Here is a 21,411-nt window from a genome sequence, read left to right on the forward strand (position 1 = left end):
GTGATTGTTGGCGGATGGATGCAGGATCCCCATGCAGAGAGAAGACAAAACCAAGAATGAAAGCCATGAAATACTCATCGTGACATTTGAGTTTCAACACACAACACAGTGGCGAGCTTGCGATCTGATACAATCCAATCGAAGCGAGTAAATAAAATCCTACGGCCTAATCTTGGACTGAAAAGAAAAATTAGGATCCGTACCGACTGTAATTAACAATTGAAGACATAATAGGTCAATTAAATTGGTTGCGAGGCACCTTTCCAAAGTATTAGGTGAACTAATTAATCATAAAAAAATAATGCATGTTAAATTATTCAAATGGCTCCCCTGTGTAAGGTTCAGTCTGACACCGGACAAAAGGTCACAAGTGCAACAGTAATCAAGACTATCAACAATGGAAGTCATGTCACATTGAACCACTCCAAAACATAAAAAAATTAAAAATGAAAAAAAGAACACAACTGCACACAAAAATAAACTTCAGATTTGACAGAGGCACGACAAGCATGATGAGTCCGGAGCTTTACGCAAAAACTTTGCTTCCTTCTGTGTAGCTGTCCCGAAACGAGCCAAAGGAAGCGCACAAGAGTCGCTCCAATCGACGCGCCTCCTGAAATGAGGCCAAAGTCTCGAAGGATCTTCGAACAACTTTAGTGATGGATTGTGAAGAAGGCCACAAAAACCTGCTGAGCTGAGTTTAGGTAGAGTAGCTAAATCTAAGTATCACTGCATATTCCCCCCCCCCCCCAAATTTTCCTTTGATTCCGACTTCACCGCCTACCTGCATACGCTCGCCTGGCTCGCTTCCGTTTCCAAATCATGATCCCTTTTACAGGCATGACGCTGCCCGATTCTCAGAATTTGGCCGGGACATAACACCAAACCACATCATAGACACACAAGCGGTCCCCGTCACAAGTGTGACATTCAAAGCCCCCCCCCCCCCCCCCCCCGTTCGCACACACACGAGCACACACGCGTTGGCCAATCAACAACTTGCCACAGTGTGTGCAGACCCTCTTCGATTCGGAGGTTGCCACGGTGATACAAGCGCCACCGTCGGTGGCTGCTGTCGCCCGGGCGACGGGGCGTGGAGCGCACGGGTCCTCGAGTCCCCTTTTCAAAGAATCTGTTATTGGCGGACAAGCACGCCCACACGTGAGGTGTGGGGTCCTTTGAAGCCACTGTGCAATCCCACCCAAGGAATGGGCGGCTTTCATTGAATGTGGGTCAAAAGAGAACTCACAGGTGGAGATGGTCAGTCGTGAAAAATATTATTATATGGCTGAGCACCTTCCTATCTTGCTGTTTTAGTGGTACCATATGTTCCATCCTGAGAACTGCAAACGCAACATGCTGGACTTTTGGTGACTCCAAGACCGAAAAAGAAGTCGGCGGGTTTTTAGCGCATTCTCTCAACCACGCCGAATATGCAAATTGCCTCTTGTCCTGCCGTACCCGCTGAGGTCGGCGGAATTTTGGCCTGTTTTACTGCTACTTCTCACCGATTTCTCCTCCCCGCTCTTTGCCGGCTCCGAGACAAGCGGCGATGAGTGAAGTGAGGCTGTAGCTGAAAAGATTCTGCATCTCGCTGACGTCACGTTGGTTTTATTTCGGCAGCAAACGAGTTTTTATTTTTTCTTAAGACTGCTACTGCAGTCGAGTAGTGCAGTCAACTAGCTTCATCACTTCCACACAATGAATAAGATTCTTCTATCCACCCATTCTTAACTCATTCACTCCCAAAGACGTTTTTAAACGTCTTTTCAGACTTGGTCCAGAATTGGCTGGTACTGAATGAGTTATGGGTCACTTAATTGTTGACACTGGTCAACAAAGTAATTTTTCAATCACAAATCCAATTTTTGTGGGCGATCATTCTGAATCTAGCCATACCGACTGGACGAAGGAGACCGAGCAATTTTCCGCCTTCAGAGGTACTAAAAATTGGCATTCACCATCCATGAAGTATTTTTTGGTGCCACTTTTTCCCAGGCCGATTCATCATCCACTGTTCTGTTTCGCCGATTCAGCAGGAAGCAACAATGACGCGACTGGAAAAAGGCAACGGACCCGAGGGAATGTTTAGCTGGAGGTGACAGGATGGGCACAGTGGAGGGGGCAAAGGGTGCGCGCAGAGCGACGACAGGCACGGGAAATGGATCAGGATGTACGCGAGAGCGCCATCGACCACAGGAAGCCGGGCACACACACCTAGGACAAAAGCAGGGCGAGGAGGGCTACGTGCCAAGGCGTGCGTGAAAGGGTGAGCACGGAAGGGGGAAACTGAAGTCAAGTTTGAGAAGGAAGATGAACAGACTATTTTGATTCTTCTGCTATATCTTGGAATGCTTTCGCCCTTTCGAAATGCTGACGCCAACACACAACAATCCCTTCCACCGGCTAAGGATTTCCTCTTTCAATTCATTCTTCGTGCGCTTCCTTTTCTCCTTCCCGTGTCCGTGTCCCATGTCACCTGACTTTACCACGCGCGTCCCGAGAAACGAAAGGGCGGAAGGCCGACAACTGCACGCACGTACAATGTATAATCCAACTCTATTGCAAATGTAAACAAATGATTTCGATTTACATTTCTGTTTTCCATATGATTAGAATTTATACCGAAGCACTCCTGCATCGACAATTCATGAGACCTCAGTTGCTTATCAAAAGAATTGCAAAATTCAAATATAGTGGTACCTCTACTTATGACATTAATTTGTTCTGGAAGAAATTTCTTAAGTAGAACATTTTGTAAGTAGAGACACGTTTTCCATGAAAATACCCTAATCCGTTCCAAGCCCCCCAAAATTCAGTGCATAAAAGCATTTAGCATAAAAATGCATCAAAATATGTAACAAATTGATGTTACAATTACATCATTGCACAATAAACGAGTTGTACATAATGTAAAAAACAAAGAATAGGGTAAAGAGTAAAAATGATGGTCATTTAAATTCTAGCTGCATCCTCGTCAGGTTTTTTGCCCTCTTTAGTTCATAGTCTCTCTCAGAAGGGGTTTTTGCCTGGCGTTTTGTAAACAACTGATCCAAGGTTGTTTGCTTTTGTCGGCTTTTAACAATCCTTCGAAAATGCCCGAAGGAAAACATCAGCATAGTGAGCGATCGCCCGACTGGTGAACACTTTTTCTGGGTGATTCACATTTACGTAAAACTATCGGAACAGCTCATGGGCGAATGACAAAGACGCTGCAAAGACACATACCAATATATCTACACAGACACAAACGGTAGAGGTCCCTCTTAGCCAATAGGATGCCAGGATGATGCTCAATAGTAGCCAATGGCGGAGCAGCTAGAAGTATGTTTCGTTCAGGAAACTCGGAACTGCGAGGAGCAGCCCCAACTGTTTTTACCTTTCGTATGTTGAAATTTCTTTCGTAACAAGAGGCAATATTTTCCAGTTGAGGCGTTTCGTAACTTGAAAATTTCGTATGAAGAGATGTTCGAAAGTAGAGGTACCACTGTATGCCCAAGTCTCTGGAAAATAATGACTCCAAAGCAGGCTTTCTTAAAATCACGATCCTCCCTTCGACAGCCCCACACATATGGTGCACCACCTCTACCCCCAAATTTAAACACCCTCAAGTCTCATGACGGCAATTTTTTTTTTCTCCACGATGCTTCATTTTTCCTTTCGTAGTCAACCGTGGCCTATTACGTTGTTGTTTTTGAATCGTGCCTGCGCAGGAATGTGTGGCTGCGTGTTCATTGTTTACATGGAGCACTCTGCACACCGCCTCGGGCGGGAGTCACGTGACACCAACTTGAACAAACAAACGTGCACTCGGTGTCGGTTCAAAGTCAGAGATAGGAAGGATTTTATTCGACGCCCACCAGTTATTCTGCATATGTAACAGATTCGTGTAAATTCACAAGTTTGACCGAAGGAAATTCCGCAGGGATGATGGATCGCATCAGAGAGGCGCCGTCAGCGCTCGGCTTACTGAAAGAGAGTCGTGCTTCTCGTAAGCCGTGTCACTTCCTTTCATGATTGTGATTAGTCCCTCGTGGCTTTGTTTTCCCTACTCGCCTAAGGCTCCGAGTGATTCTCTCAGGCCATCTGCCTTCTGTGAAACAGGCCGCGCGGCCAGTCACGGAATGACTTTTGGATGCTGACGACGCAAATGTTTTGAAGATAATGAAACCATCAAAGGCGCGGAAACAAATGGAGAAAAGCGCTCGTGTTAGGGAAGCCTTAGTACCTAAACGCTGGAAAGAAATTCCGCGTTTGCTGACGATCCTTCCATTCATCTTTCTTCACCGGCATTGTGACCTGATTCCAATTAAGTGGAATTATGCAGTATAAGTGCTGCATGGAAACGTGACCCGATTCCAACCCAAGTCGTCGCAGAGTGTGGGGGTCCGCCGTTTCAAGGGTCTGGTGGACACACACTCATACAATGGGCTTCTTGTGTGCGAAGCGCGATTGGGGAGAAGAACTAAATGAGATGAGAAGGAGGAAAGCAAAGGGGGGAACGGGAAGTACGCATATGGGGCTTTACTTTGGAGGCCGCAAGTCACTGAGAAAGAAACGCAAAGTTCAATAATCCAACATTCTTCCATAAAGGATGAGTGAAATGATTTAAGACCTTATAAAGTGAAATCACACGTTTCTTTCTCAATATATCGCATATTTTTAAGATGAATTGCTGGGAATATGGACAAAGATTGAAAACGATAATGGCGATATCGTGATATTAAAATGGCCACAATATCGTCGTTGTCATGTCAACGATATTAAAAGCACCGCATCCGTTAAAATATTTACCGTTTATGCAGGGGGGTTTTTTCCAATGAGTTTTTTTTTGAATTACCATAATAGTTAGCTTTTGTACAGTATTGTGAGTTTTTTTTAATATCTCCAACTTCCCCACAATTTTGTGATAATTATTGTATCATGAGGTTCATATTGTGCTAATATTGTTTCGCGACGTTTGGATTTCATCACATCCGTAACTGGAAATACGACTACTTCCTGCTTCTGTGTCTAAGAATCATGGGAAAAAGTCCTCCGAGTCTAACGCAAGCAATCTCTGGCGCCGCGTTTCCAATGTGAGCCAATATCACTGTGGTCTGTGGGACCGAGAGGTAAACAAAGTTAAAATCCTTCCTATTCACCTCCTCATTCTCTGAAGCACATATTTATTTTCACTCAAAGGATAGGCTGAAAAAGAGCATGTCCATCATTCCAAATCTCCACGCGTGCAGCAGTGGTACCACTGCGACGTGTTGCGTGAGCACTTTCAACAAATATTGAGCTGCGACCATTTCATTTCTTCGCCTTCAACAACTCACTCTGCCCCCAATGCAAGCTAATTCTCCACATCTCCAAGATATGCATTCGAAAAGTCTTCTTGTGTCACTTGACGGCTCCTGGAATGGCCTCCCCACCCTGAACCACATCAAAGGCCCACTGGGTTGGGTTCCCATATGGTGAGGAGCCCAAAGGGGCGTGCGTAGAAGGTAGCGGGTTACGGACTTTCAAACTGCCCGTCTGAAGAAGCCATAAGGCGACTTGCTGGCTTTCTAGGGCTAGAATTTCTCAAATTGTAAAACGTTTTCTCTACATTTCCGGAGGATAAAATGCGACTCATTTCCTTGACTGACACTCTTGTGGTTGACAGTAATATATTCTGCTCAAGCCAGACACATCATGAGTCACCTACCCACTTAAAAGGGAAGGAACCTTCTTTCATTCTGACTTGATCCTCCTCTCCCTGCCTTCGTCAGCGGGCCATCGTTCGGAGGAGTTGCTGAGACATGACGGTTGCGTAATGATCGTCTTGCTGGGAAAGCTCGGCTTGGGAGTGTGCACGTGGGCGTGTCTTGGTGTATACGTGAGATTTTAAGCGTGTAAATGCGCCGTCCTGCCAACTGGGATTAGCCTCAGTGAGCCCCCTCGGGGCTGTGACTGACCGCAACTAGGGAGGTTTCAATATGCAGCAAGCAGAAATGTTTGCTTTTCTTTCTTTTTACCCCCCCCCCAACACACACACACACACACTTGGTGGAATAAATACTAGCTACTGAGGCAGACAACTAGCTAACAAGCTAACTAACATGGATAGCATCAGTTCATTAGCGCTGTGACGCTAATTCATAAAACGGAGATGTTTGATGAAAAATCAGGCCATTTACTGTTTTACTGTGTTTAGATTTTATTTGGAAACTTTTGTTTTTCTTATGTTTACTTTTCAAGCGACGGAGCATGTTGAATTGAAGAAAGTTGCTTTTGTATTGGCATTCGACTCAGCATGACTTAGATTTGTTCTTGGTTTTACTGTTTGGTGCTTTCTACCGCCCTTATTACCGATTTGTCTTACTGTTTATTGTGCATGTTAAATTGCTCCATGTACAGCACTTTGTATGCAGCGATGGCTGTTTGAAAGTGCTCTATAAATACAGTTGACTTGACTTGACTTGACTTGTATGTCCCCCGAACATTTGAAAAGAACCCACTTCCAAGTTGCAATCGCAGTAGCATGATACCGTGAAATGCCAATTATTTTGCTTACTGTCAGAATCTGATACCTGCTTATTTGCATCCCACCTTTCTGGTACTCCCTTATACACAGGTCCCATCCTGTCGCTGAACACACTCCCTTTTAGTTGGAAATTGCTCCATCAAGATCATCCATGTCAACACGATTTATTTGGAATAGCATGGCAGAAAAAAAAAAAAGGCGTAAAAATTCCTACTAAGATGCAACAGTGACAGGTCTGGTGGGATAAGGGAGCCCCGGGTCTCAAATTACATACCAAATCCGTCTGGCCTTATTTTATTTTTTTTAAATGTGTGTCTATGCCTTTTATACAGAACAGGCATACAGGGAAAACGACGGAAAAGTGCCATCTATTATAGGCGGTGGCGAAGGAGAAAATAACGGAATCAAAACAAGCGTGAAAGGGGCTAATTAAAATCAACAACAAAAAAACGTCACAGTCATGATTTTTGGGACCAATGCTTATCAGGGTACACACTCAAGCTAAGTTAACTAGTTTGGAAGACAAAATGACAAAAAGGACGCAGTACAAAGGACCTCGCCATCCATGAAAGATTGATAAAAGAGAAAGATTGATGGATCTCGTTTGCCCACAGCCCTCCGGGGATGTGACATTTCCATCCAGACTGTGTACGGCTTGCTCCAGTCAGAGCACAACAAAGACCCTCAGTCTCATTTCCAGACTTCCAAAGTGTCGGAGAGCCACGGGCAGCTCGACTCCCCCAAGAACCGAGAGCCTCCGCTGGGCCATGTTACTGATCCGTTTTGCCCCGTCTTCATTCAGGCGCTTTGGACTTGATGGTAGTGGTCTCCAGAGGCTGGAGGGAAGAGAGCTGATTGGATGATTCTTACAAAACACCAGAGTGTATTGTTGGGCCTGAGGGAGCTCATGGTGGGGGTTGGGGGGCGAGTAGGAGCTCTTCATTTGTACCGCCTTGTTAGTAAGTTAAAAAGATACTCGACAAAACCAAACGCATGAAGATAATGTAACGATACTCACTGGCATATATTCTTTATCCTCTGCAAAAAAAAATATGACTGCAGTTTACGGAGTCGCTTGAAAGTGGTTATGAAAGTCTTCTTTGTTTGTATCTTTATGACTGCATTGTACTCTCCCCCGGAAGCCCGCCAGAAGACGCTGCAAAGAGTTCATCACAATGCAAACACGCCGTTTCATTCTATGCATTCTATTCAAAGATGTATTTACAATATGCATAAAAATGCATCAAAAGTACAATATTATTGAAGACCATTTTTCTCCGATATCGCTTTCTATAACAAGCATAGTAGGCATGTTCTGTACCACATGGAGACTGTGTGATAAATGTCTGAGCACACACAACTACCGTGGGAAGACACACACACAAAAAATATCCCCTCGGGGAAAAATGTTGTCGCTCTGAGGGACATTTTGGATGCTTTACAAGTGGCGTCCAATGCACAGTGAAACGACACTTGTATCGCTGTGCCTGGATACTATTAAACACCAAACTGGACCCACTCGGAGAGCAGCGACTCAAATAACACGCGTAATCGGATTTTGCACACTATTATGTGGGAAAACACTGACACTGAGCACAATTTCAAGGCAAAAGCTAGAATATTACTTGAGGCAAGGAAATGTGGCCTTCATTGCGATAGCATGTTGTGCCACAACATGAGGGACAGCACTGAGCTCCACTGGAGGACCTTTAAGCGCCTGATTTACACTCGGCCAATCTTTTGGCGATTCACATGAGATGCGTTAGCGGGCATTTGTTTTGCTACATTGAATATTCTGGTTTTTAAAAATGCAATTTTGCTTTGGAAGTCCTTTTTACAGTAAACCTTGACGCAAGCATGCTTTGCTTCTTCTTTGGAAGACTGCACGCAAGAGAGTAAGGACAGGCACCACAATTTTAAAAAGTGCGCTAATATGCTTATGGGTGTTTCAAAAGTTAACCTGAAGTTTTTCAGAAGGCCATTTTCCAACTCTTGGTTCAGTCAACTTGATACAAATTACACACAAAATGTCGCCCGACCTGTTTTCACTGCAAAGCTATGTTCACCTGCGCAATCCTCAAGTGACAGGTAAGGCACACACACAAACACACTACATGTACAGTACAGTATGGTACATTGTCCAAGGCGTGCGGCCTCAAAAAAGAAAGCTTCAGGAGATTAAGCATGCCCTAGATGTATGAAATGATATTTCGCATAATCCTCATCAGTGACTCGAAAAATCTGTCGTTCTCGCCGTGTACTCACGGGAGGACCACCCACACACACACGCGTGCGCGCGCACACAATGTCACAAAACATCTGAACAATGAAAACAATACTCTGGATTAGTGTCGGGGGGGGGGGGGGGAAGCGCACGCGCAAATGCGACACACGCAGCAGCAAATACAGCCAATCATCAGAGCGCATTGCAGCTCAAATCATCCATCCATCCATTTTCCGAACCGCTTGATCCTCACTAGGGTCGCGGGGGTTGCTGGAGCCTATCCCAGCCGTCTTCGGGCGGTAGGCGGGGACACCCTGAACCGGTTGCCAGCCAATCACAGGGCGCACAGAAACAAACAACCATTCGCTCATACCAAGGGACAATTTAGAGTGTTCAATCAGCCTGCCATGCATGTTTTTGGAATGTGGGAGGAAACCGGAGTACCCGGAGAAAACCCACGCAGGCATAGGGAGAACATGCAAACGCCACACAGGGAGGCCGGATCCTGGATCGAACCCAAGACCTCTGCAATGTGAGGTTGACGTGCTAACCACTGGACCACCGGGCCGCCCAGCTCAAATCACTTTCAAGTTAATGCCCCATTTGAAAGAAAAAAAATGCAACAGAATACCTTTCTTTTGTCGTGGCATGATAAATATTGGATTGTTCTATTCATTCATTCATTTACGATTTAACATGATTTTAGGGTTGGGTTGTGTTGATGTCGGTGTGAGAGGGTATATGACAGCAATAATAGGGCATAACGCAATGCGATATTTGGTAACTCAAGCAAAGTTTCTGAACAATAGCGATTTTGGAGATGCGCTTTCGATACTGGTAGGTTTAACGCAAGTGTCATTGATCGCTGTCAACTGTGGCCTAGTGAAGCCCCCTTGAGACTCTTTTGTGTTTTGGGCTATACATAGTAAAATAAAGTTGACTTAGCTGAAGAGAATCTCAGATTGGACTCCACTTCTTCGGCTCCGGTGAATTGCTGACATGTCAGAACAAATCATCGTTCTTCTCGATGAGTGCAAACATCAGGGTGTGTCATTTTGCCTCTTTTGTGTTCAAGTCTAATGGGGCGCCTCTTAAATGTCCAAAAGCGCTGCCAGTACACCTTGTTTGCATAACCTGTGGCCTGCGGTGTGATAAAGATTTTGTTGCGACCCCCCCCAAACACACACACACACACACAACCATTTTGCCTCATGTGAAGCGACGCACGGCCTGTTCTGTCCTGACCGCAAACACGCGCAAGGCAATGTTTTCCACCTGGAGTGCACTTTACCAAACAGGGCCGCACCTATGTGTACCAACAAGCCCTTTAAAAAAAAAAAAAAGATGACACGAACCGTCAATAGAAACACAGAGTTGATGTTTTGCACATCAACAAGGCCTGCAGGCAAACCCCGAGGGAAACATAAACACACACAAACCATTACGACTCTTAGCGATGGAATGCCGCAATGAAAATTACTATTTCATGGTTGTTATCTAGTTCTACTGGACATTTATAGTCCATGATGATGCCTGTGTGGATGTCAAAGTGTTACTTACACACACACGCACACACACACACACACACACACACACACACACACACACACACACACACACACAGAGTACAATTTGTTGGTCGACCGCTAAGTGAGATGGATGACCAGCCAAGGTGCTTCAGGGGGAAGAGAAAAATCCAATTAGGAGTGTTTTCTTGAGCTAATTAATAGACACATCAGTGCAGCAATTGCGCAATTCGAAGCAACCGGCTAAAAGCGGATAGTTTAGGTTACAGAAAATGTACCGAGTTTTTTTCACCTTTTAACTCATTCACTCCCAAAGACGTTTTTAAACGTCTTTTCAGACTTGGTCTAGAATTGGCTGGTACTGAATGAGTTAAAAACGGAGTTCCATACAACAAATTCTGTAAATATAGTAAATTATGAAATACAATCTCAAGAAAGAAAAAGTAACACTCATGAATTAATTGAAATGATTGAAAGGTAAAAGTTGAGAGATACTAAAATGAGGGGGACAGTAGTCGACTGGTTAGCACGTCCGCCTCACAGTGCAGAGAGGGTTTGAATCCGGCCCTGGCCTTCGTGTGTGGAGTTTGTATTTCCTCCGCGTCCCTGCGTGGGTTTCCTCCGGTTCATCCGGTTTCCTCCCACATTCCAAAAACATGCGTGGCAGGCAGATTTAACACTTTAAATTGGTCCCTCGGTGTGATTGTGAGCCCATATGGTTGTTGGTCTACGTGTGCCCTGCGATTGGCTGGCAACCGGTTCAGGGTGTACCCCGAAAACCTCCTGAAGATATTTGGGATGGACTCCAGCACGCCCGCGACCCTCTTGAAGAGAAGCGGATTACAAAATGGATGGATGGATGATAAAATTATTACCTAAATTTATTTTAAACTGATTTTAAAATGATAATTAATATTATCCATCCATCCATTTTTGATACCGCTTACCTCAGTGTAGAAAAAGAAAAATGAGGGAGAATATTAAAATATAATATCCAAGACAAAATATATTCCAGAAAACCATTAGCAGTTTTTCTCGGGACTATCCGTCAAACCAAAAGCTTGATGATAATTTCCCGCGCGCTTTTGTCCACTTGCGCGAGACACGTTTCAACAAAGTCTAATAAGAATCAAAAAGGCGGCAGCTTGTGTTTCCATATTCATACAGCGCATGTGACAGATGTGCCGGCAAAGACGCCGCCGTTTATTTTTCCACAAGCCGTCATCGGCTCAGCATATACGCAGTAAACACTCAAGCGTATGCGTGCGCAAATGTGTGTTCACAAGCTTTGGATGCACATACGGAGGATAACAATAACCTTGATATGTCACGACCACCTGCGTCAGCGCGCATTTCACGGACATCCGTTTGGTAGCCTGACGCTCTGCTACGCTGCCTCCCCGCGCATGACCACCGAATCTTTTCAATCAGGAGTGTGCGGCGTCGTAGCATGTCACCGACGCGGGGACACGCTTTCCCCTTGGTTCACGTCAGCATCTCAAGGAACGAGTACAAAATCCAACTACAAATTTAACAGCGGCTTTGTTTGTGATCGACAGTTAGCAAGAGAAAACATCATGTATCAAGTACCAAGTACAACTTTATTGTCAAATGTGCTGTATACAGCGCAGATTAAATTTCTTCCCTCTCAAGACAACAACAACAAGAGGAGCCGCTGCGGGTGCCTGCGTGTACATGGCTCGTGATGCCAAACTAGGACTAAACAGGGAGCAAAACCAGTTGAATCTGTGGAACCCTGCTGACCAAATGACCGCCAGTTGGTGTTGTCACTGCGTGGAGCCATCGGTTAGCCTACGGCTAACGTTGACTTTAGCGCTAAATGCTACGCTTCTTGGAGCCACTATGCTTTGTTGTGTATGTAGTCAAATGTTCATTGTTTTATGCCATAGTTATTTATTCATTTTTGGGGGGGGGGGGGGGTTGACAAGCATGGTAAAGGTTGTGTATTTGCGGACTATATAGGAAATGTTTTGGGATCATACTTTGCGGCGTATTCATGGTTTTAAACTATGATAGGCATTGATAATCATTTACAAGACAGCATTCATTTTTTTTGGGCAGAAACTTTCTATTCGTGGTTCACACAAAAAGCAGGGCTCCGGTGTATAACAAGCAACTTTTTTGACAATAATTGTTACATAATTGTTTTCAATGGTTTATTCTTTTAGCCATTTTGATCTTATTTGTTGTGATTGGGGCAAATAAAAAGCTCAAGGCCGAGCAGGTGCGCGGCCTTTGTGGTGGCTCGAGCAATGACATCAAAGCGCCGAGGATGGACGGATGAGGAGAAAGGGAAAATGGTCTGCGGAGCATATGAAGCAAATGGAAGACGGAAGGAGGGAAATAATAGGGGAACAAAAATCATGTGGCATCGGTTTAAGTGGCCGCGAAGACACAAGTTGTAAAGATGTTCTCAGACCTCTTTTGTTCATCCTGGCAAAATTAGCTCGTCTGTTTCCAGCCAGATTCCAAATGAGATTTGCGGTCTGCGGCCGGCGAAACTATTTGGCTCTCCAGAGGAAAACATCGGGGAATTGAGCACATTTCTCTTGCGCCTTAACAACGGCTGAGGGCATTGATGGAGTCAAGAGATGCAAAACTGCGTCTCTTCAATCTTCCGCCTAACCAGGGGTTGCAACCTCGAGGATTAAGTTTCCAAATCTTCGCATTGCCCGCAACAAACACTTGATTACATCTTGCCAAAAGCCCCTTTTGCACTGCTAGTAAGAGGCAGTAATATATTTTTTGCACAACTTGGTGTGTGCCAACAAGAAGCTGAATGGTCAAATTCACAAGAGGTGTTTGATCTGTGAAAAATATTTCCATTTACATACATTATGGGATACATTAGAAAGGGGCACTAAAGTGTTTACAGCTTGAAGTGAAGCATTATGGGAGTTCACAATTTCGCATTCCCGCCTGGGAGATTGACCATTACGTATGCGTCATGTCACGTTTCGACCACATGAAAAATAATGGCGGAAGGAGAAAGATTTGCGTTTTCAAACTGGAGATCCGATCACTATTTTGAGCTCGTGTCAGCTAAAGAAAATATTAAGGTGCGTTGACAAAGTGTTATCTGGCTTCGAAAACTCGGCTACTCTGGATGACGTTGTGACCTGAATGTGCTTGTTAAGCGTTTATTTTGTGACCGCTCGTTAAAAAAAACTCAAAGTGCCCACGTGGCCGCGTCGACCCTTGACGACCTGTGGCGGGATTACAATTTGTTCTGTCGTCCTAAAAATATCTCATCTGTTTTGACATCTTTTTTTGCTAAATTCATTTCAGACCACTATTTCATCTTCACTTTGCATGGCGAACACCGCTTGCAAGCGCGAAGCATCTGTCAATCTCTCTCCCATGGATCTTTCAGGCTCTAAAAGCGCTTTGTGCCTGGGCCAGGGCAGCGCCTGAATCCTTGGCATGGGAAGGCGTGAGAGAAGCCAGCTACAAGTTCAAGCACACACACAACTCGGATAGTGTTCAACGGCAGGATTCCTCCTCTAGTTCCTCCTCTTTTCTTTAACGACACCCTCCACCCCCGCCATTTTTCATCACTTGTCCAGCGTGACCCCCCGGCGCTGTTGTTCTTCGTGGGACAAGGTCGCCCTCGTCCAGAAGACATGGAAGACTCTTTTTCATGGAATGAACCACGTGGGAAATAACTAAAGGGTCAGAGCACTCAAGGACAAGGGAATGAAGAGAAATGCCTAGCTGCACTTGCGATTACTACATTATCGCGTGTGAATTTTCCCTCGTCTTATGCCGTTAAGAATGAAAAGGAAATTTCAAGGAGTTGTTGTGTAGTCAAACACACTATTTGGAGGCTTTAAACAGAAACAGCAACGTTTGTTGACGACCACAACAACAACGATGATTAAGCGCGGAGCCCGCCGGAGCGAGAAATGGCCGCCGACAGATAAGCAGGTGCGAAAGACATGACACATGACAGCAGGCTTCAAACAGAAGATATCTATAAATATCTGAGGGGTGGCCGGGGGAGCAAAAGCCTCTCTAATACGATACCCCACAAAATTGTCACGACAAAAGCAATTGGGCTCGGTTTGACACAAAAAATTTCGGTTTTGTCTGCCTTTTCAATTCCGCTGCTCTGCTCAGGATGGAAAGAGAGGCCAAAGTCAACCAGGTAATTCACAAGAAGTTTCCAAAGCTTTCAAACTAAAAAACAAACAAACAAACAAAAACAACACAATTACACAAAGTGTAATTAAAACACACATTTAGCCTTACAGTCTGCTAGCTTAATGCTAATGCTAAATACATCGATGTTGCGGCCGTTCAACCCTTTCAGCAACAAACTGAACACAAGTAGTGCAGCAAGACGTAAACAGACAAAGATAACCTTAGTCGGTCATATTCTTCACCCTCTGTGTAGAATAACTAATATTAGTATTATTAGAAGGAGCTGAGAGAGAGGTTAAGATGTCTCAGTGTCTTATAGGCAGACCTGCGACAAAATTAAACAAGGTCCCTGAACGGTTAATCGATTCTTAAAAACAATTATTGATTAATTTGACAATGCATTACTTCTTGTTTAAACATTGCACCTCTAATTTTCTGTCTAACCGAAATGGCTCTTGAAAGGTGACGGCCCCACCATTTATTTTTTATTTTTGTCTTCCGACTTAGTATCAGTTGTGCCAGTAAAATAGAATTCTGCATTGTCCGCTCCGAGCTGCCAATTAACCTTTTCTACAACTGCGACCTACTTTCCACGTAAAAATAGAACGCCCCCCTATTAACGTGTGCAATAAATGACAGGCGGCACTCGTCGGTTAACCATAATTCATCTTGCATTAGCTGCTTGCAGACACAGTAACAATGAAATTCAATGTAAAATCAAACGGAGCTACAAGCTACAGTCAACCAGGCCCAGATTAGTAAATCTGGACAGTCTGGCAATTTCCCAGGAGACCAGGCTCTATGCATTTGTGATATTTAACTTTATTATCGCCTGTCCAATTGGACTAATATCACTTGTTGACAAGCCGAGATATTAGATCCCACTTACTGCAGTACCTTTGTGACCAAGTCGCAATAATTTCATACCAAAAGTAACAATTATGCGGGGAACGCCTCCCTGCGATCGTAAAGTTAGCATCACACCATTAATAGGCCACAGAAAGTGGTGCCAATTGGCTTCAAATAAAAGCGCTGACAGGAAGTGTCACGTTTGCAGCCGAAATGTTGGTGACTTCACAGCCTTTTATAAATCTGCCTCGTTAAATCAAGTGCCTTATTCCATGTTCTGGACAATTGCCCGTTTGCCCTTGTTTGTCCATTGTTCAACTCTTTAGGTTCTCATACGCTTTCAAAGAAACACTGATCGTTTAGATCACCGGTGTCAAACGCAAGGCCCCGGGGGCCAGATGCGGCCCGCCACGTCATTTTATGTGGCCCGCGGAAGCAGATCAAGCATGTCAACTTGCATGATGCTTGCTAAAATCTCAACCAAAATACAAAATTCTCATATGTAATAAATAAGAGACATTTTGTAAGCATTTTCTTAGAACCAAAAGCCTCATTACAGTAACTTAAACAATAAACCATTATTATTGACTTTTTTTAAATTTGGTTTCAGTCATGACGGCCCTTCAAGGGAAACGGGTAACTAAAATGTGGCCCGCGAGAAAAATGAGTTTGTCACCCCTGGTTTAGATTGAGATATTAACAAGCGTTAAGATTTTAGTTGTGGCGTCTGCTCTTTGCACCTTAGTTCCCTAACCCCCTCGTAAAGGCGAAGGTTGACAGTGTACTCTCATTAAGAATACACAAACTTGTTGCCGTGTGCTACGATGCATGTCTTGTACCGTTACACTACATTGAACTTGACTTACAGCTTGTCAGTGGAAACTACTTCCATGGATGACGTTACCATGGATGTGCCGAGGGACCGTTCTTGTTTTTGTTTGCACTCTGACAGTGTGTCAGCGTGCGTGAGGATGTTGGAGCAGCCAACCAGAGAACAGGTGACCCGTGTGGACTCCGCAGAGGAAACTCAAGCAAGATAAACGACTTGGTTTGAACTCTTGACTCCGGAGCGTCAGGTGTTCCCCCCTCTGACCTGCACTTCCAAACCACTGCATCCACTCGTGGCATGACTATCAATCCACTCAAGAGAAGGAGGGGGAAGTTACATTTTCCTGTTCAAATAATTTGTTCATTTCAACAGCGCAAAGTGACGTGATGCTAAATGGATTTGTCCTCTCCGCTCATCCCCCAAGACAAAAAAAAAAACCTACTCAGACAGTTTTGATTCTACTTCCTTCTGAAAAAAAAAAGAACTAAAACACCCAAGGTAGTAAATAAATAAATAAAATAGGAGAAAAATTATCAGGGTCAGCAAAGGGCTAGCATGTGATAACAGTAGATTATCTGTTGCATCATGACTGCACCATTAAACACATCTTTGTGGCGTAACATTCAATCAGTTTCTCATCACACGTCGCATTTGTTTGGCTCTGTTTGCTCAGTCTATCAATCTGTGTGTGTGTGTGTGTGTGTGTGTGTGTGTGTGTGTGTGTGTGTGTGTGTGTGTGTGTGTGTGTGTGTGTGTGTGTGTGTGTGTGTGAGTCACAAGCAGTCAAGACGAGCTAAAATAAAACGATAGACAATGAGTCAGAAGTTGAGTGGAATTAAATAAGGGCTTGTCTTCTCGATCCTACTTGGCGACATATTTCGCAATAATTGTGGGCTTTCCTTCAACAAGCAAAATCGTTTCAAAGAGTTTCGTTTTGTCCCCACCAGAGTTCACACCTGGCCAAAGGATACGCGTCAATGAGGAAAGCAAAGTAGTGCCATTAATTCATTCGTTGACAGCTGTTTCAGAGCATTTTGACAGATTTTTGATCGCCCGTAGAGCGCTGCGTTCAATGACAATTAACGCACCGAACCTACCAAAAGAAAAAGTGGATGTAATTCTCTTAGCTGAAAAGAAAAAAATTGTATCTTGTTTTTTGTTTTTTTTTGGTGCTTTAGTAATTAGTACTAGAAGATGGGGGTTGGTTTTACCCAAAACATGATTTAAGCAAAATGCGGAGAAAACTAGCATGTCAAGCAGAACAGTAACTTGGACGCTCATATTTTTTGGTACATAAACGTCAGCAGCAGAGTTTGGTTTGAGGTCTCCAATTATGATTTCAACACATCAGGGCGGCAAAAGTGATAGAATTCCCTTCCACACTAACATTATCCCACCAAATCCATTCAGGCTCCAATGAGGAAAAATGAGGCAAAATTGTCTCGAGTGTCACATTATTGGAGCGAGTTGATTTCACACATGCATAAATTACTTGGATGGCGCCAATTTCGACTTCTCACAACGAGTGAGGATTGTCGTGCGATCTATTTGTACGCGTTACCTCGCCACGTGCGTCAAAGTTGTTTGAAAGTGTATCCTTACATAACATCAATGCTCATTTCTGGACGCCCACCTTTTACGTTAAGCTTGTGGACTTTCATTTCAGTTTAGCTGAACATTTTGGTGCGTCTTCAGTGACTCTGAGCGAATGACAGGCTGGGACATTCTCCGTTGTACAAATCAAAGTCTGAGTTAATGTATAACCGCAGGCGGGCAGCGATAGCCAAACAACAATAGCCGTGATGGGCGTCAAAGTTGCAACCCCCCCCTCCCCAGCCTCTCCCTTACAATTTTGGCGCGCTGTGGCTTTGTCATGAAGACACTTCCTGTCCTCCCTTTGAACAACACAGATGGTCAAGTCGGTTGCGTGGAAATCAATCCCTTCTGACAGGAGCTCACGCCGCCGTTAGTACGAGTCGGGAGCCGTCACCTCGGACATGATCGGCCTCTCTACACTACCAAATAGAAGAAGTGGTACCACACTTGGTAGATTTGTTTCATTAGTTTAATAGTAACTAGAGTAGTCGTAGTTTCTTAGTAGGGTGGTGGCACCTCACCGCTTTTCAGCTTTACAGTAACGTAACATTTCATGAATTGCAAGTCTCAGCTCCTGTTTTTGCAGCCAGTCAAAACATGAATTGCTGTTGCATGATGTGGCAACGTCGCAATGTACACAAGCCACCATCAAGACCTCTCGCCAATGTTTTATTTATTTTTCTTATTATTGAAAACGCAACCAAAACATGCTTTCGACATATTTCTGACAAAATACCGACAGCATATGGGGAGTGAGGGGGGGGGGGGGGGTCCCTTGGATTACAATGGATTTGTTTAGTCTACAACTAATTTACGCAATAGCAGCATATTTCCATCGATTTTCTCCATTGTTTTTTTTTATTATTATTGAGTTTTATGTTTTGTTTGTATTTATGTACGTTGTTTATTATGGGGCTCTATAAGAAAGGTTGACTTGTTTTGTATGACAGCTACTGGTAAGAATGTTAAAATATGACTTTAAGAACAGGTCCGTACAGTTAATAAAGGCTTTAAGATGCCGACAGACTATTATTATTAGCTATGGGAAAATCGACATTGCAAACGCTGAGCTCTTGCAGTTCTACACTCCTGCAATAATAAACATTGTGACATTAATACCTCCCTGACCGTGTCATTCAAAACGCAGCATTGTGATCTTTGTACAGTGTGAATGTTTTGCAGAGGGGAAACCGTAGCAGGCACACAAGCTGGAATGTGGTTCATTGAAACTTCCGCAACGGCCTCAGTTTCTCCTCACTCTGCACAAAGTGAGAATGACAGGAAAGAAGGATGATTCTTCAAGACACGGGTTCCCAACATGTGGGTCTGGGAACCGGTAGTGGGTCCGAATACATGTACGTGAACGTAGTTGTGCAGTATAAAGCAACAACTTACATACTTTGACTTGTTGTATGTCAACTTTTCGCAGCTTGGAAGTTGAAGCCTAAAATGTAGAATTTTACATTTAAGTGTTGGTTTTGAAAGTGTAAAACACAATGGCGTGCACTTCACATGTTTGTTGGACTCAAAATCTAAGTGCGGTGATTGTAGTTTGTTCAGTAGAGAAAGCAGAAAGTTACTGACTGATTTATTTCGACGCTTTGGCACCACGTGTTCTTTTAAATTTGGGAAATTAAATTTCCATTTTTAACAGTCGAAAAAGCATTAAACCGTCTTTCGGGGTTTGACTTATGTCAATATTGTAGCATGTTTGGGAGTTGAAAAGTAAAACTGCACTCTCCAGATTTTTTTTTTTGGTCTAAAACAGTTGGAAGCGAGCATTACATAGATGTGCAGTGTTGTGAGCATGACTTGTATCCGTGTTACGACAGTTCACAGCAATGCATTTCTATTGATAACTTAAGTCTATTTTTCTCTCTTTTCTTTCATTTAAGCACAGTCAGTGACTACGTGATTATCTTACAGTGCACATGACATGTTTCCAGGACTTGCCAAAACTTACGGACTCGGACTTTCTTGGCCTGCAGGAGACTGACTCGGGCGTGCATTGCGCGCAGGCGTCCTTGGACCCGGCACGACCTGCGGGATACAGAGGCCGCCTCCAACTCGATGCCCAGGAAGACGTCGGCGGCCAGGCGCGAGAGGTCGGCCAGTTGATGGATGATGTTGGTGAGCGTGTGACAGTCCACCTCGCCCAGAGACGTGAACGGCGCCGCTTTCCTCGCTTTGCCCCGGGTCGGCAACCTGCTCACGCGCTGCGGCTCGACGGTCCTCTGGTGGAAAGGCATCGTCAAGGTTCTCCCAGCGCACTTTTTGAAAGTATGTTTTTTTTTTCCTTTATAAAGACTACAAAGACGCAATCCGCGATATGGCGCTCGCTATTTGAATGTAATCCTCCAATCCCGCCATGTTCGTGCAGCTGGACTGCTCTATTAAAATTCAAATAGACGCCGTGTGGAGGACAGGCTGCTGGCAGAAGGGAGAAAAACACACGCACACACAGGGAAAGTAAGAGAAAGGGGGGCGGGGGGGGGGGGGAGAAAAACCCGGAGAAACTACCAACCACCTGTTAGACGCTGGAACCGGAGTCAAACAAAAGCAAAGTTTACCTGCCAGCAAAGAGCAATAAAGGATGTTGGGAAAACCAGAACTGGCACCTGTGCTGATCTAAACGCTCTCAGATTGAATTGACCTACAGTTGTAACCGAAATTTTGATGCATGTTCCATTACATTGTGTCCATTTTTTCCGAGTCCATTCTTTTATATTTGCAGCATTTCTCTTGGTTGCACTGCTTCTTTAGCCTCAATGTGTTACCATGGCAAGCTCATCTGCCCCAAGTCTTCACAATTCGTATCTCTGCCTGACATAAGGTCTTAAACTATATTACCAGTGTGTCCTTCGTTACCCATGCAAAATGTGATATTTTTCCTCACACACGCACACAATTAAATCCAGAGAAAAATTAGTTTCATGCCCATGCACAATACAAGAAAAAATAACTAGATGTAGTCATTCAAGAAAACCAATGTAGGGAAAACAGAATTAAATATATTAAAGTTTGTAATGGGACTCAAATAGCATAGCAGGAATGAATTTGTGCTAATTTATTAAAATGTTTTGGAATGTCATGAAACTAATGAACGAAAAAAAGGTGAGCGGAGTCATTCTGCGGAAGGAGCGCGAATATTTTACACTTATAAACGTCGTTTATTGATAAAAAGTAGCCAATGATCGAGTGAAACAACACGCGCGTTTAAGTGTAAAAGTTTGACACAATTTGAAGCTATTTCACCTTTCAGTAAAATCCTTTAAATTCAAAACGCTGTGAATTACAACCTATACCTGTAACTGTTTTTTTTAACTAGTATATTTGTAGCGACTTTATATTCTCCATAAAGACAATTTAATCCATACCTGGCTGTGTCACGTTGTCTTGTGTAGTGTGTCCAGTTAGCAGCAGGCTAAACCTAAACTGAAACGTTAGAGGTGATAGATGAAAGATATGAAACGTCACGCATAATTAGACGAGCAGTTGAACGGTTGGAGACTGGTATTGTACATTGTTGCGAAGTGTTGTTGGACATTCAACATTGAACAACTATTAAGAATGATAAATAAAGGTTTCGACGTGCTGATAAGAAGCAGTCAATCAAATGGTACCTTCTTAGCAGCTGCTGGCTAGCTTTCCTGCTCGAGTTACTGAAGAGCATTCACGACAACAAAGATAAACGTTGTCGTTTGCTCATACC

The 21,411-nt window shown here is 43.9% G+C and overlaps 1 protein-coding gene across 1 annotated transcript in view; it reads right to left on the reverse strand.

The window, feature by feature from the left end:
- The window catches only part of LOC147185815 (NHS-like protein 1), a 74,922-nt gene extending 54,794 nt beyond the window's left edge, over window positions 1-20,128 (reverse strand). Inside the window, exon 1 of the mRNA XM_086104237.1 lies at window positions 19,663-20,128. Coding sequence (XP_085960363.1) covers window positions 19,663-19,948 — 286 coding nt within the window. The 5' untranslated portion in view covers window positions 19,949-20,128. The remainder of the gene's footprint in view (window positions 1-19,662) is intronic.
- Window positions 20,129-21,411: the final 1,283 nt, after the last annotated feature.

Source organism: Hippocampus guttulatus, chromosome 23, assembly GCF_054856545.1.
Source record: "Hippocampus guttulatus isolate MCC_2025c chromosome 23, RoL_Hgut_1.0, whole genome shotgun sequence".
NCBI classification, from domain to species: domain Eukaryota; kingdom Metazoa; phylum Chordata; class Actinopteri; order Syngnathiformes; family Syngnathidae; genus Hippocampus; species Hippocampus guttulatus.